The 15,604-nt window shown below is 36.4% G+C and overlaps 2 protein-coding genes across 4 annotated transcripts; both read left to right on the top strand.

Moving 5' to 3' along the window:
* Nucleotides 1-7,500: 7,500 nt before the first annotated feature.
* LOC112513768 (40S ribosomal protein S7-like) lies at nucleotides 7,501-11,320 on the top strand. Of its 2 annotated transcripts, none has more exons than XM_025120129.1 (6): nucleotides 7,501-7,593; nucleotides 8,983-9,067; nucleotides 9,163-9,236; nucleotides 9,320-9,443; nucleotides 10,735-10,917; nucleotides 11,009-11,320. In XM_025120129.1, exons 2-6 carry the CDS (start codon nucleotides 8,993-8,995, stop codon nucleotides 11,126-11,128), a joined length of 576 nt encoding a protein of 191 aa, XP_024975897.1. In that variant the 5' UTR covers nucleotides 7,501-7,593; nucleotides 8,983-8,992; the 3' UTR covers nucleotides 11,129-11,320. The 2 variants fall into 2 exon arrangements, with proteins under 2 accessions (XP_024975897.1, XP_024975899.1); XM_025120131.1 differs by having other exon boundaries at nucleotides 7,520-7,589.
* A 254-nt stretch (nucleotides 11,321-11,574) lies between these two features.
* Nucleotides 11,575-15,202, top strand: LOC112513344. 2 transcript variants are annotated; one of them, XM_025119579.1, is made up of 8 exons: nucleotides 11,575-12,079; nucleotides 12,709-12,753; nucleotides 12,851-12,980; nucleotides 13,208-13,256; nucleotides 13,336-13,384; nucleotides 13,867-13,964; nucleotides 14,072-14,210; nucleotides 14,661-15,202. In XM_025119579.1, the coding sequence occupies exons 1-8, from the start codon at nucleotides 11,747-11,749 to the stop codon at nucleotides 14,802-14,804; spliced, it is 987 nt and encodes a 328-aa protein (XP_024975347.1). In that variant the 5' UTR covers nucleotides 11,575-11,746; the 3' UTR covers nucleotides 14,805-15,202. The 2 variants fall into 2 exon arrangements, with proteins under 2 accessions (XP_024975347.1, XP_024975348.1); XM_025119580.1 differs by lacking the exon at nucleotides 14,661-15,202 and having other exon boundaries at nucleotides 13,867-13,981; nucleotides 14,072-14,162.
* The last annotated feature ends 402 nt before the right edge of the window (nucleotides 15,203-15,604 follow it).

Raw genomic sequence — 15,604 nt, forward strand, 5'->3', positions numbered from 1 at the left:
TCCATTTGTGCCCAAACCCCATTTGCTTCATCGTAGAGAGGAGGAAGTTCCAATTGACGGTATCGAAGGCTTTTTCAAAGTCCACTTTAAAAAGGAACATTCTTTTCTTTTGTTTTTTCGCCAAATGGACTAACTCATTTGCCACTAAACACCCATCAAGAATCTGCCTTCCGGGGATAAAAGCTGTTTGGTTTCCGGAAATCAATTTATCCATAACTTTAACCAAGCGGTTCGCCAAAAGCTTAGCAATGATTTTATAAAAACCCCCCAACAAACTGATTGGCCGAAAATCCGAGATTTCCATGGGATCGATTTTCTTAGGAATCAAGGCAATGAAAGAAGCATTACAACCTCTGCCTATGATACCAGTGTTTTCAAAATGCCAGACTGCCTTCATAAAAGAGTTACCAATAATAGGCCAAAAAGTTTTAATAAAATTAAAATTAAGTCCATCAGGTCCCGGTGCTTTTGACCCATTGCAAGACCAAACCGCTTCCTTGATTTCATCGGCCGAGAAGGGACGTTCCAGATCTGAAGCTTCATCCGGCGAAAGTCTTTTAAAAGAAGAGCAAAAGAAAGAAGGCCGAACGGGGTTGGGGTCATGAAACCTTTCCGCGAAATGATTGAAGATGGTATTCTGAATGACAGAAGGGTCAGTTGACCAAAAACCATCACAGATGAGACCCTTTATCTTGTTCCTTCTCCATCTATGATTCACAAGGGAATGAAAGAAATTAGTATTTTCATCGCCTTCGACCGCCCACTTGAGTCGAGCTTTTTGTTTTAAGTCCAACCTCTCCAAATATTCCAACTGAAAAGAATCGAAAATTAATCCATCTCTTTTAACCCGGTCCTCTTCTGAAATTACACTATGCTCGGCCTTCACATCCCACTCTAAAAGAGCTTTAGCAATATCGAACTTTTTCAGAAGTTTCCTGTCCCTTTCTAGTTTTGCCCAAACTTTTAAATCCTTTCTTAGAGCTTTAACCTTYTCTTTAAGAATAAAATCTGCTGAACCAAAAAAAGAGTGAGAGGACCACGAGAGAAGAACTGCATTTTGAAAACCATYAATCTTTATCCATGAATCGAAAACTCTGAAAGGCTTGGGGCCAAAGTTAATCTCCTCCACTTTTAATAAAATAGGACAGTGATCCGAGATAGACCGATGTAAAACCTGAATAAGTGGGTCTTTCCAAAATGAAAAGAAATTGTGAGTAACCAACATCCGGTCAAGCTTGCTCATCTTCAAGCCGTCTTTGCTAAATCTTGTAAACCTCCTCCCACAAAGTTGAATCTCTTGTAACCCCGWGGAAAGGATGAAGTTGTTAAACTCCCTAGCCTCATTCACATTAAACACGGAACCCTTCCTTTCTTCTCTATACCTGACAACATTGAAGTCGCCAAAAACAACCCAAATAACCTCAGGCGAGCTTAGGAAGATAGAGCTTAAATCATTCCATAGAATGGATTTAAGAGAAGAAGATTGAGGGCCATAAACATTCAAAAGCCCAACCTTCTTATTCACATCGTGCCAAGTACCAACAGCTCCACAAAAATTTGTGTTCTTAAGTTCATAATCTTTAGAAAAGGAATCAGTATCCCACGTGAGAAGAATTCCACCAGAAAACCCTATTGCGTCTTGCGAGACAAAATCCCAATTCTTGTGACCCCAGAGTTTAGCGACCCACTGACGATCAACCTCTGAGAGTTTCGTTTCTTGAAGCCCTATGACTGAGCATTTTTCTTTCCAAAGGAATTCTTTGATTTTCTCCAATTTCCCTTTGGCTTTTAGCCCACAGCAATTAAAGGATAAAACACGCATCTTGAACAAAGGAAAAAATCCTTGAAGAAGAGCGAAAGAGAATTAAACTCCTCGATCATCTCCTTTTTTATTTTCGTAAATAACTCCAATAGCCCTTCCAATCGCTTCCTTTGAAGCCAAAATCGAAAAATTGGAGTCTGAGGAGTCCTTGTTAGATCCAGCAGAATTAATTGAGTTACAGAACTCAAAGCCAGAAGGGCCTAAATTAAACTTAGGATGGTGGGCCTTTGAAGATTGGGCTTTAAAAGTATTACCTTGAGGAAGTGGGCCAGAATTGGCCTGGCAAGGATTAGGAAAACCTTTATGGGCAGGAGATCCCACTTGCTTATCAGCATTAATGGACGAGAAATCATTATTTGGATCAGAACTCGAGGTCGGCGCCTTGGGAACAATGTGAGCCTCCAACCTTGGAGAAAGAGAAGGGACTTTTGGATTTCCAGAAAAGCTCCCATCTCCGGCGATTGGATTCCGACGAGGGGAGTTTTCCGGCGAACAACAACCAATGGAAAAGGTATCTGAAACTCCGTCTCGTAGGATATCGTCATCCTCTTCTTCATCAGAATCAGATTCAAACCTGATGTCATTCTCTCTGGCTGACAAGATCAATCTATTATGTTCTTCAAGAACTTTAACAGTATGAATCTTATTCTGGACTTTGACCTTTATGACTGTATTCACCTCAGCCATTGAACTTGTTACAATTAAAGCACCAAAAGAACAAACCGTAGAGCCCTCAAAAGAGGGTTCGTCCACCTCAAGCACTTCGCCGAAAGACCCCGCGATGTTACGGATTGAAGATTCATTCCAGGCTTCAACCGGTAAACCTTGGATATCAAGCCAAGTCAATCTCTCCTGTAAAGAGAAATTCTCCTCCCATAACTTCACCATTTGAAACCAAACTTTTAAAACCTCCTTATTTTTAATCAAAACTTTCTTTGCCAAATCTCTCGAAWTCCATTCGCAGAGAATGAAAAGACCTCCTAAATATTGGATTTTACATTCACCCATACCATCTTCTTTCAAAATGGCATTAATGTTCCTCAACTGATCAATACCCTTGACTCTTCCCACCCAGCTATTTTTAAGCCTTCTCAGGTGTTCAACATTGATCKGAACTTCGATGATGCCACACTCTTCGTCCTTTGCCTCTCCGTCCCCTGTAACCGCCTGTTTAAAGGTTCTCCTGTCCACGAATCTTGACTCTGAGAGAAAAGTAACGGGTCTTCTTTTAGTAGGTTCTTTGATGGGAACACTCCTAGAAGGTCTTAAGAAGGTGTGACCTTCATTAGAGGTCCTTTTGACAGCCTTACAAAATTTCTCCAGATTAATAACCAACTTTTTCGAGCCAATGATAATCGATTGTAGTTGTTTCTCCAACGACCTCCCATCTCCTTCGAACTTGAACTTCACAAAGCCAAATTTTGAGCCTCTTCTGGTTCTTTTCTTTGCAAGGTATAGCGACGAAACCTTTCCAAAACGTGAGAACATTCTTTCCAAAGCTTCTTCTCCCCAGGAATCTGGAAACCCAGAGAAGAAGAAGTTGAACAAAGATGTTCGAGATCTCCTTCTGCGCTCCACCTTTTGCCAGCCATCATCTTCTTCGATTTTCGTTTCAGCTCTCTGGAAACCTCTACGATCTTCTCCTCGGGCTTCTCTCCGGTCTTCACGGTTGCCTTCTCTTCGGTCTTCTCTCCAGTCTCCTTTGAAACCTTCTCTTCGGTCTTCTCTCCGGTCTCCGGCCATCATTGGATTTTACTTTGAGAAAGCGATCAAACGTTAGTTTATTTATATTGTTTATATTAGTTAATATATTATATTATTAGAGATTTATTTCAATTGTATTTTGAAATACTAGAAGGGTACTCATGCAATGCATCGAGACACATTTCCATTTCAATGTTTTGTTTTATTCTTTATCCATGTCGATATAATACGATTTTATGTGGTTTTGAGAAAACGATAATGTTTTTATTTTTGAATAAAATATAAATTTGAAAATATCATATAAAATTTGCAAAAAATATATCAATATTAGTATCAAATTAACTAATTAAAAGTTCTTGTTTGTTTATTTTATTTAATTCACATTTTTTACTATAATTTAATTTAACGTAACTAAGTAACTTAATTTAGGTTTAATAATATTATTTATAAAGATAATAATTAAGTATTCTGTTAGAACTCAACAATTATCCTAATTATATTTTAGATTTTTTATATTTTAAAATGAGATGTTCATCAGCAGTTAGTTACACGAATTTATGTTCATCAGCAGTTAGTTATACGAATTCAAACATAAACCTTTAATAAGTTGTACTTGTGCACAATTTACTTGTAAACTTGAATTTTACGTAATATGCATCAATAAACAGTACTTTATGCATAATTTTTTTAAGAGTTTTTGTCAAATGCTTTATAATATAATATAGATTATAATTGATTAATTTTTCAAGTTGTCCTTCTTGGTCATTTTTCATTTTTTTTATCAGTTAGTTTTGCCAAACATAAGTTGTTAATCAGCTGACTTATCAGCTACCAGCTAACTTATCAGATAGTTTGCCAAACATAGCTTTAACCCCAAAAATGATTACCAAATGAGACCACCAATTAGAAACTTTAAAAATGAAATAATATTTTAATAGATGAATAAAATCTTTTAATATTATAATCAATGTTGGATTATTCAAAATGAGAAATCTGTTGGAGATGAATGTAATTTTTTTTAGATATTTTGACTTTTGCATCTCTATTTTAGATAAATTTTGAAGAATCCGTTAGAGATGCTCTTTAAGTTTTTTGGAACTATGAAAGAGAAGCATAATAAGAGTTTGTTAGGTATGTGTTGCAATAACAAGTGTGCTTGATTATTGACGGGTTAGAAACTATATGACGTTTAATGATGTATGTTCGATGACTTTCGAACACATGTATTTGAACATGATTGGGTATTTCGGTAGCATGTATAATGGTTTAATGATGTGTATTTGAAACATGTATTTTGACAAGTTTATTGTTGGTGGTAGTGATGGCAAAACCGGCCCGGCCCGGTCCGGGACCGGTAAGGACCAGTTATAGGACCGAAATCTGGGACCGGTTATAGATTTGAGGTGTTTTGCGGGACCAGGACCAGCCCAGCCCGATTTTTAAAAAATGTAACTGTTTTTTAAATTTGTAGCCGTTTTTTGTATTTTTTGCTTTCTAAACACTATATATAAGTGTTTCGGTTGAAAGATTTACATACCAAGCTCTCGATTCGCAAAAAACGCAAAAAAAAAGGTTCACAATTTTCGGTTTCTCGCTGTATTTTGTAAGATAATGTAATTTTAATTATAATAAAACACATTTTTAAAGTGTATTTGAGTGACTCAATTACAAATTTTATAATGTATTAAAAATATATATCATTAAAAATTGTAAAAAAAAAATTATTTTTTAATGACCGGGACCGAGACCGGTGGTCCATAACCGGTTACAATAAAACTTGGCCGGGCTCAACTTTTTCGAACGGGACCGAGACCGATTACGCCAGAACCGGTTATGGCCAGTTATGAGAAATCTTGGGACCGGTTTTGACCATCAGTAATTAATGGTATGTAAGGTGTCTAGTGATGCATGGTTGATGCTTTTTATTAAAGTACTTTTCAATTTAAGAAAAAAAAAGTATTTTACATAGTAAATGATTATTTTATTCAATCAAAATTTTCAAAAAAAATAATAGTTTGGTTATTTACCAATATTTCATTTTAATTATAAAACTACATTTTATAAACCAAACAGATAAAATTAATTCCTTTAACATATTTTATATAAACGTCTGTCAACCAAATAAGTGATCAAACTTGATAATATTTCATTTCATTCAAAAATATTTTTGTGGACCAAACATCATCTTGGCGTTCCATCAACCTTCACTTTTTTAACTTAAAAGAGTCATTTAAAGTATCACGATTTTACAATTAATGTATTTTGGGTCTGGGTTGGATTGACCAACCTATTTAATCATTTGTTTATATCATTACTTCGATTGTTATCTATCACATATTTATCATACTCATAATATTGTTTTTGCATCAACATGTGTATTGCATTGTTCTGTAAACACATTATTTTTATGTAATTTATCATGTATTTATCACAGTGACTCCTAACACTGTTTTTGCATCACTAGGTTTATTCAGTCACTTTTTGTATCACGCTGATTTTGTTTCGGGTGCATTTGATTAACTAATTTTTGTAAATCTCATCACTTCGATTGTTTTGTATCACATTGATTCCTAACACTGTTTTCGCATCAACGTCTAAACCAGGGAGGCATTTGTTTGTATCACACATTTATCACATTGAATACAAGCATTGTTTATAATTGTATCACACGCTCTGCTAACAATTTGTTATTTGGTGTGATATTGTAAGCGATTATGCTATCCATAAATTAAGAGATAAAATATAAACAATTAAGATAAGCATAAAAATTGATGAAAAATACACAATTATTTTAAACCCTTAATTTTTAATTTTTATTTATTATAATTTTAATTACAGGTTAACTAATTTGGGGGTCCATGACTCTTCTCGTATTTTAGCTAAAACATGGATGTTCTCGTTTGAACCTCCGCCTATATACGTATGTGTGTGAGAGAGAGAGAGATAAAGAGAGCCTGTTTGCTTAAAATATCAGTTTTTCATATTTGTACATATTTATTCGTATTCATGATGTTCTCAGAAGTTTTTGGGTTTTTCTTAATTTCACAGTTTTGTTTAGGGGTGTTTGCGGTCCGGTTTGGACGGTGTAACCCTTCAGACCACAAACCAAACTGTAATGGCGGTTCAAACCGAGCGGTTTGACATCAAGTGCCCATACCGGTCAAACTAGATTACGAAAAAGCGGTCTGGTCTGACCGGTTTAGACGGTTTGGGTCTTTAATGGACTTTAAATATTAAACTTAAAAAACATATGTAATTTAAAATTTTAGATTAATATCCATTTTGATTTTGTTAGATGTTAGACTTTTATGTTGGACTTAGTGATATATTTGAGCCATAGTTCATGAGTTAAAAAAGTTGGGCTTGATAATACTAAAATAAATAATTAAATTATATATATATATATATATATATATATATATATATATATATATGGCGGTCGGTTTGGTCCAAACCGCCCAAAAAATGTTCCAGATCGCAGATCGGACCGTCCGATTTTGCTATTTTCCAAACCAAACCAAAACGTTAGACCGCTCAAACCGTCAAAAACGGTCCGGTTTAACTTGGTTCGACCGGTTTGAGCGGTGTAACGGTTTTTTAAATTCCCCTAATTTTGTTTTTACTCTTTACATGAAAATAAAAATAAATAAAGAAAAATAATAAAATAACGAAAATACCCCTCACATAAGAAACATATGGGCCATTTAATGGTCAAAGGAGACGATGTTAAAGGGAGAGACTTTAGTCACAACAAAATACGTAGCATATGAACAATCTCTATAACTTATATAGGACAAATGTTAAAACACAAGGACCAAACATGTAATTTACTCAAACTAAAATCTTGTTTGGGCTCAATACAAGAAATTTTGGGCTTATAAAAATAATGACCCCAGCGGCCCAGCCCAATAGTCGATGTCAATTGGGCCGATACAAGGCCTGTTTAAAGCCAAACCCAAACTAGACCTAAGGTGAAATAACATCATGACAGAGTTAGGGTTTTCATTTCTCTCAGCCGTTTCCTAGCGTCAGAGCTCCATCCAAGCTACCGGAATTTTCCATTGTAGGTACTTGTTCTTCCCGTTGTCTGCTCAAAACCAAAACCTTTTGATCTTCCATTGCTGGTGCTTATGTAATGTTCTAGAGAAATTTATGGTTGGCTATTGTCATTGTCAGTGTTCTATTTACACTGATTTCATTATACGTGATGTGAATTTGAGTTGTATTTGTAGTTAACTGCGTGCTGGCTGTTGGACTTCCTCTGATTTTGATTGATTTTTTTTTTGTATATGGTTTATTGTAGGACAGATGGGTTGTTTTTGACTTAATGTTCTTGCAATTGTAATGCTGATGGAATTTTTTTTGTGGTGAAATCGTATGTTACTTTAACTTGTACATTTTTTCGATCCCGTATTATGATCACTAGTTTGGGTGCTTCACTTTGCGTGTAATGAATATTCCTTTGATGAAGATTTCGTTTACACAAACTATTTATTAGCAAAAAGAACTTTTTTAGATGAACCAAATAGTGTGCTCCAAATGGATTTATTGCAAATTGATGAGATTAAGGTAGAATCATTTATCACAAACTGATAATTTACGTATCGTTATGAACAAAATTATAGCATCCTTGTTAAAGTTATTAGATAATGCTTAGAGATGGGTCCCTGCAATGATAGCATGTGTTTTTGATATTGGAGAAGAAGTCGTTCCTTTACTTGTTTGTGTCTTGACAGGAATTTATCCGTTAGAAGGCCATATAGAAACATATTGTTGTTTTCAGTCCATTTCCCTTGGTTTTTTTATCTGATTAAGGGGATGAGACCCCTGGAAATTTTTTACTTCAAAGAAGAAAAATTACATAAAGAAGACTGGCATGTTGTGTAGCCCATCATGAACACTATTTGTCTACCAAAAACATCGGGTAAACAACCAAAGTGGTCTATGAATATAACCTTTAAAATTCATAACCAACCATATACCTTGAATTAACATCCCACGATTATGCACAAGTAAGCTGTTTATAGTTGATCATTCAAAAAATAGCCTCCCACAAATTTTTGCTCACCATTTGCTGGAGAGTTGGGTTCCACTGCCTTTTTCTGGTAGACCAAGTTCACCCACATGGATATGTCAGTCAGCCAATTTAATTTTATTAGTTTTTTTCATATATACCTGTTTCTGGTTTTAGTTGTTGTATCCTTTTGGGCACTTAGTTATAGGTTGGATGTGGTAGAACTAAAATTTATATGCATTGTTGCTATGTTTGGATACCCATTGGTTGGAGAATGCGATAGAATTGTGCATTTTTGACCCGCAAAAGATTTTTTAGCAAAAGAGATTATAGCTTTGTCATGCTATTCCAGAACCGTCTTGTTTGCATGGCCAGATTGCAGTTTTACATTAATTATGTATGCTAATACTTTACTTGCTTGATCTTCTTCTTGATTGGTCAGATCTCTCAAAATGTATACCTCAAGGAAGAAGATCCAGAAGGACAAGGATGTTGAACCCACCGAATTTGAAGAGTCTGTTGCTCAGGTAATTTGTACTTCATTCTTTTGACAAAATCTGTTCTCTTATCTTCTTGGTTGAGCTCATTAAGGTTTTCTGACTTTTTAAATTTGTCCATCTAGGCATTGTTCGACTTGGAGAATGCAAACCAGGACCTTAAGAGTGACTTGAAGGACCTTTATATCAACAGTGCCACGTAAGGGTGCATCTACATGCGATTTAATACATGTTGTTCCACCACATGATTGTCATGCTGACCTTTTTGTGCTCTTTTTGTAGCCAAATTGATATCTCTGGAAACCGAAAGGCTGTAGTGATCCATGTTCCTTACAGATTGAGGAAAGCTTTCCGCAAGATTCATCTTAAGCTTGTTAGGGAGCTTGAGAAGAAGTTTAGCGGAAAGGTAACTTCCTGTCTCTTAGTTTAATTTACAATGTGTATGTTATAGTTCTTAAATTGCTATGCTGTCGATTATTTCCCGAGTTTTCTTTCTTACTGCTATATTATGATGACTATTTGTAATCAATGTGGAAAAAGAAGATGGTCTGTGTTCTGCCATTGGCCAAGGATGTTTCATAAGAGCAAGATTGTTTATTTTCTCCCCCATTTAGGCTAAGGGGTGGTTTACCGAACACTTTCTCCTATTGTAAGCAAGACTCTAATCTAAAGCCAGCCTGGGTAAGCCCTTACTGGCAATAGTTACCACCATCACTTACCATATGGGTAACGTTTTCGGCCATCAAAAAGGAATGTTGGTAGTCTTCTTTTACCCGGTGACTTACTAGGTAAGTGTCGTCTCTCTCACTTACCGGGTAAGATTATCGGTCCTTGCTAACTCAACTCCTGCTTGGACCTTTGATGGTGCCTTTTAATGATAGGATACTTCGCCTAAGCCTTTAGAAAGCCTCTATGCCTTCTACTGGGTACGATTCTTGGTCCTCGCCATGCCCTCCTGGTAAGTGCTTACCAGATAAGCGTTTTGTAAACGACCCCTACAACTGGTGGAACTGGAAATTAAATAACATTGTGGCTCATATTGATTCGTGTAATCGATTTCATTTAGGCTTGCCAAGCTTTAGCCATATTRTACTCGACTCGGCTCATATAGTCAAATAAGCGGGCTCAGGAGCTCTCATGTAGGGCATGTTTATTAGCAACTTAATGAGCTTAATGTATTTGCTCATAGTGGCTTAATGATGTAGCAAGTGACTTATTCAGTGAGCTTTTTGAGGGAAGTTTTATGCAGAAAGCCAAGTTTTTTCAAACCTTCCCCTCTCAATTAATAACACTCTCCTTTCACTATGAAAAATCACTACCAAACAAAAATCTTCGCAATCTATACAGTTAGATTAATCCACACAAACATTTTTTTTCCACAGAGGACTTCATGGGGAAACCAACCAAACAGTTTGTACGCTTAGCTCGCTTGTTAATGGGTATATATGTTTCACATATTTGGCTTATATGTAGTTTGATATAAAACTAAGAAATGATAAGAGCACCTTTATTTATTCTCTGTTTTCTAGGGGCCTTCATTTATTCTATATCAAGGGAATTGACCCACATTTGCATCTTTGTTTCTTGTCAGTATTCGATTATGTCTTGTGGCTTTCATCGCTCTCATCCTAACCCTCTGTTTCCATCTAGTTGCAATTCTTTCTCGTTATAACTTTTGAATTGTTTGTTGTTGGCAGGATGTGGTTCTTATTGCAACCAGAAGGATGGTGCCGCCACCAAAGAAAGGTTCAGCAGCTCAGAGACCTCGTTCTCGTACTCTAACTGCTGTTCATGATGCGATGCTCGAGGATATCGTGCATCCTGCTGAGATTGTAGGAAAACGCATCAGATACAGAATCGATGGCTCCAAAATCATCAAGGTGAATTTCTACAAATTTTACCCAACCCAATTTCATTTTGTGAAGGCGATTTCATATCTGAATTTTACATTTTCATATGCATTTATTGCAGATTTACTTGGACCCCAAGGCAAGAAACGACACGGAATACAAGCTGGAGACTTATGCTGGGGTTTACAGGAAGCTTTGCGGCAAAGATGTCGTCTTTGAGTACCCGATAACCGATGCGTAAACGACATGGTGCCAGGAATTTGTCATATGGTTGTTTCATTTTTGGTGTCATTTTATATGTAGCTTTATGGTGCGTCTGAAATATGACCTTAATAGACTCAGATCATCATCTCATTTTCTTTGTAGGAAAAACCAAGAATGTTGATTGAAAGTTTTATATTTAATTTGCCTTCCATTGTTTGGGTTTTTAAAACTTGCATCCAAATTATTTGGAAAGTAGATTACGATTTTCGTCCCGAAGGTTTAGAAATGATTTACTTTTTTTTTTTTTTGTAAAATTCTTCTAACCAGTTACATGTAACCTTTTTTGATTAAAATAATATAAATAATCAATTTTTAAAAGTTTAATAATTTATTTATTTAAAAAAATATTCACATACATATCTAATCATTTAAAAAGAAAAAATTAATGATTTTTTCGTCTAAAAAATTAATTCAGGAACATGCATTCAAAATAACTAAACTTTTCCCAATGTTGTGTGTTTGTTATAATAAAATATTAATGGGGGTGTATAATGTTATATTGGAATAGTTATGGGTCCATTTTAAAAACTCCAAAAACTCCATTTTCAAGTGATAAAATGTACCGAAAAGATCCTCCTTCCTTCAAACCACAACAATGGCTGCTGCCCATGGCTACGTTCTTGCAAGCACCAGAATTACCCAAATGCCACAAGCTGTTCTCAACAAAATGAGGGTGCCATACAAGCTGAAGCAAGGGCAATCTCGTATTTTTCACCAGCTCCCTTCTGGTCTGAACATGGAGGTCATCTACCAAAAGGGTCTGCAAATCAAAAATCCAGATGAGAAAATAGAGAAATCGTGGACTCCACAACCTCCATTAGTTTTCGTCCATGGAAGTTTCCATGCAGCTTGGTGTTGGGCTGAACACTGGTTGCCTTTCTTCTCTGAAAATGGGTTCGATTCCTATGCTCTCAGCCTCTTGGGTCAGGTTCAATTCTCGATTCATATACGTATCTCGTATTTAGGATTTTATGGGTAATTGATATCGTATATGTAATTCGTTGTTGGGTTTTCAGTTTCTGGTTCGACATCATCTCTGTATGTAAAATCTGAAGATCAATTGGCTCAAATATTTCACCAATTGAAATCGAAATTGAAATGAGATATGTAAACACGAACCCTAACTAGAAATAATTTGGTTATAAAAATAACTTATTGACTTATTTCGACGTGATACCGGTAATAAACTGTTTGGAATTTATACCCGTATCAAACCGGTAATAAGGAGTTTTTGAAGAAGGGAAGTTAAGGTGATAAGTGTAAGAAGAAATCTGAACCCTTGATCAGTTTTAATCTCGTGCCCACCCATGCATTGCGCTTTAGAAGGGAATTTGTTCGGTTCTTGTACGTACTTGTGTATGAATAATTCAATATTACATATTTGTTATATGCATAGGATTGAATCTAGTGATGAACCATACTCCTGAGTCAACCAAATTCGTAGACACCTACTTATTTACAAGAATGATAGCAACCTGCCAACCCGACCCAACCCATGTAGGAACCTGAGTTCATATGTCTCATTCTGATTTTAGTCGCAATTTGGAACATGGTCAGGGTGAAAGCGATGCTCCAGCTGGTTCGGTGGCTGGTTCGCTTCAGGTACTTTTTATCTATCGTCACCCACCATACTTGAATAAGCTGAATTATCTACAATATATTTCGTCTGTTGATAAATCTACTTCAAATTGTGCAACAGACACATGCAGCATGTATTGCTGATTTCATTCAGAAACAAACCACATCGTCGCCCGTGTTAATTGGACACTCGTTTGGAGGGCTCATCGTTCAGTACTACATCGCGAATCTTGAAAAGGATTCAAGTGGAAGTAAGTTAACATGCATCGTACATTTCGTTACTCGGGTTGATGTTCTTTAGATTTGAATTTGGCTATGATGGTATTTTCTTCGTTCCAAAAGAATGTCCATAATGAAAAAAGAAATCAGTTTTAGAAATGTGTAATTATTACAGTTCTTAATTAACCACATGACGATTTTACCCTTAATAATGAATTTCTCCTTGTAAACATGATTAACACCGGAAATATGCATGCAGAACTTTCCGGAGCTGTGCTTGTTTGCTCTGTGCCGCCTACTGGGAATAGGTGTCGTTGACGTTTTTATCCTCTTTTCATTATTGACACACGAGATGAGACAGCTAACGACTTCTGTTTTCGTGGCCAGTGGCTTAGTATGGCGGTATCTCTTTTCAAAACCTGTTGCTGCCTTCAAGGTATGACCTTTCGATAGCTCAAGAGAACATATAAACCAAACAAACTCTGTATACAAACTTGTTGTCCCACATTTGGCGCAACATTAGACTGGAATAACACAAAGACCCGAGTGGACAAAAATGTTTTTTTCTTGTCTTGCCAAAATAGGGTGCAGCAAAAATCTCGGAGGTGTAACAAGATTGGTAAATTACTAAACTACCCATGTCAAGTTAAAACAGTAAAACCTTCCATTTCGCCTGCCTACCTCACTCTCGTTCGTCCCATCTAGTCCTGTCTGCATATCAAAGCATTTTGGTAGCCTACTTTTAAGTGAAATATACCGAGTCAATTTGGTTTATAAAACGGAGAGAAACAGTATAAACAAATGGAACCTTAGCTTTCGGAAATATTTGCTTGTAGTTATTTCACCCAAGTTCGATACTTCATTCATCTGTCATATATTCATAACCACAATGTTACAATATGGTACTCGTTTTTTCAGGTTACTATGAGCTTGGCAGCGAAAGCGTTTCAGACGTCGTTACCCCTTTGCAAGGAAACATTTTTCTCGAGGGGAATGGATGATCATCTTGTCCTGCGGTTTGTCCCTGTGTCACGTTCGTAATTACTTTGGAATTTTCTTGAAGTAGATTTCGATCGTGTTATAAAAATCACGATATTATTTGAACAGTTCTCGTTACTTTCAGTTATCAAGAACTGATGAAAGAAAGTTCAAGAATGCCGTTGTTTGATCTAAGAAAGCTTAATGCTTCGCTTCCCGTTGCAACGGTGCCAAACCCCTCTACCCAAGTTCTCGTCATGGGTGCAGCCGACGACTTCATTGTGGTAAATGTTACATTTAGTTTATATTGCGTTTGGCATGTGGACTGGAAGGGGAGAGTGAGGTAGGAGGATAAAAGAACCGTGGAAGATTTTAGGGTTTTAATTTGACATGGATAGTTTAGTAATTCACCAATCTTGTCCATCTACCAATTTTTGTTTCACCTATTTTGGTGGTGGTGTCCCACTCGGTACTATTTTGGCCCAGTCTATTGTCACGTCAAATGTTAGACAACAAGTTTTTGATTGTCATTATCTTACGTACCAAACACACCCATCCATAATAGTTTGTGGGTCCCACTTTCATTTTTGACCCGATACCACATGTTCATTTCTTACGCCATATAAATAAAACGTTAAATATTGAAAACAAATTGCTCATAAGTTTCCTAGGATCGTACGTTCTTAACTTCCTACTATATGTGTGTGTGTGTGCATCTATTCGAATCTTTATAGGATGCAAAAGGACTCGAGGAGACGGGGAGTTTCTATGGCGTGCAGCCCGTGTGTGTTGAAGGGGTTGCACATGACATGATGTTGGATTCTACGTGGGAAAAAGGCGCAGAACGAATCTTGTCGTGGATAAAGGAAAAGATTTAGCATGAATCTGCTCTTGAAAAGCATCAATTCAACTTCATACGATCAAAGCACTAGAGTTGTTGACGGACAGTACGGCATGTTAGACCCGACCCTCTAGACAAACGGGCTTCAACAACCGTTCTTTAAAGAATGGGTAGGCCCGGACTTGCCCATTAAGATTAATGAGCGGACATGGCAGTACAGGAAAGAAAATCAGATAAACCCGCCTGACCTGTTTATATTTTTATAATTAATTGAATATTGTATTTTATACTTTTTTACAAAGGCCCTGGTGGTTTTGCTTTTATTGGTGCCATTTTCCCGTAAAATTGATTGTATTATTTACAAGCTTTTCTGGTTGGTTCTCTTACATTTTAGATTCGACGTGGTTGGTATTTATACCTATTTTTTTTAATTTGTGAGATGACATGCATTGATATTTAGGGGCAGTTTATTAAATACTTATTTGGTAAGTGCTTATCGGATAAATTTCTTCTTCAGGTGGACATGAGAAGGGTCGAGAGTCTTACAGGGTAAGAGCGATGAGAAGGGCTAAGAGTCTTACCCGGTAAGTGAGGATGGTGACTCTTACCCAGGTAAGCGCTTACCCAGTAAATTGTTGCATTCGATATGTTTTGATGTACTAAATTCTTATGCATCAAAATAAATGATAGTGTTGGTTCATATTAATAAGCGCTTACTGAGTAAGCATTTGGGTAAACAGCTCATTAGTTTATTTGTCAAAATTACCCCTGGTTGTAAACATTTGGGTATGTATTAAATATTTAGGGGCCGTTTACCCAATTGCTTACCCAATAAGC

Source organism: Cynara cardunculus (genome assembly GCF_001531365.2).
Source record: "Cynara cardunculus var. scolymus isolate 2C chromosome LG 5, CcrdV1, whole genome shotgun sequence".
NCBI lineage: Eukaryota > Viridiplantae > Streptophyta > Magnoliopsida > Asterales > Asteraceae > Cynara > Cynara cardunculus.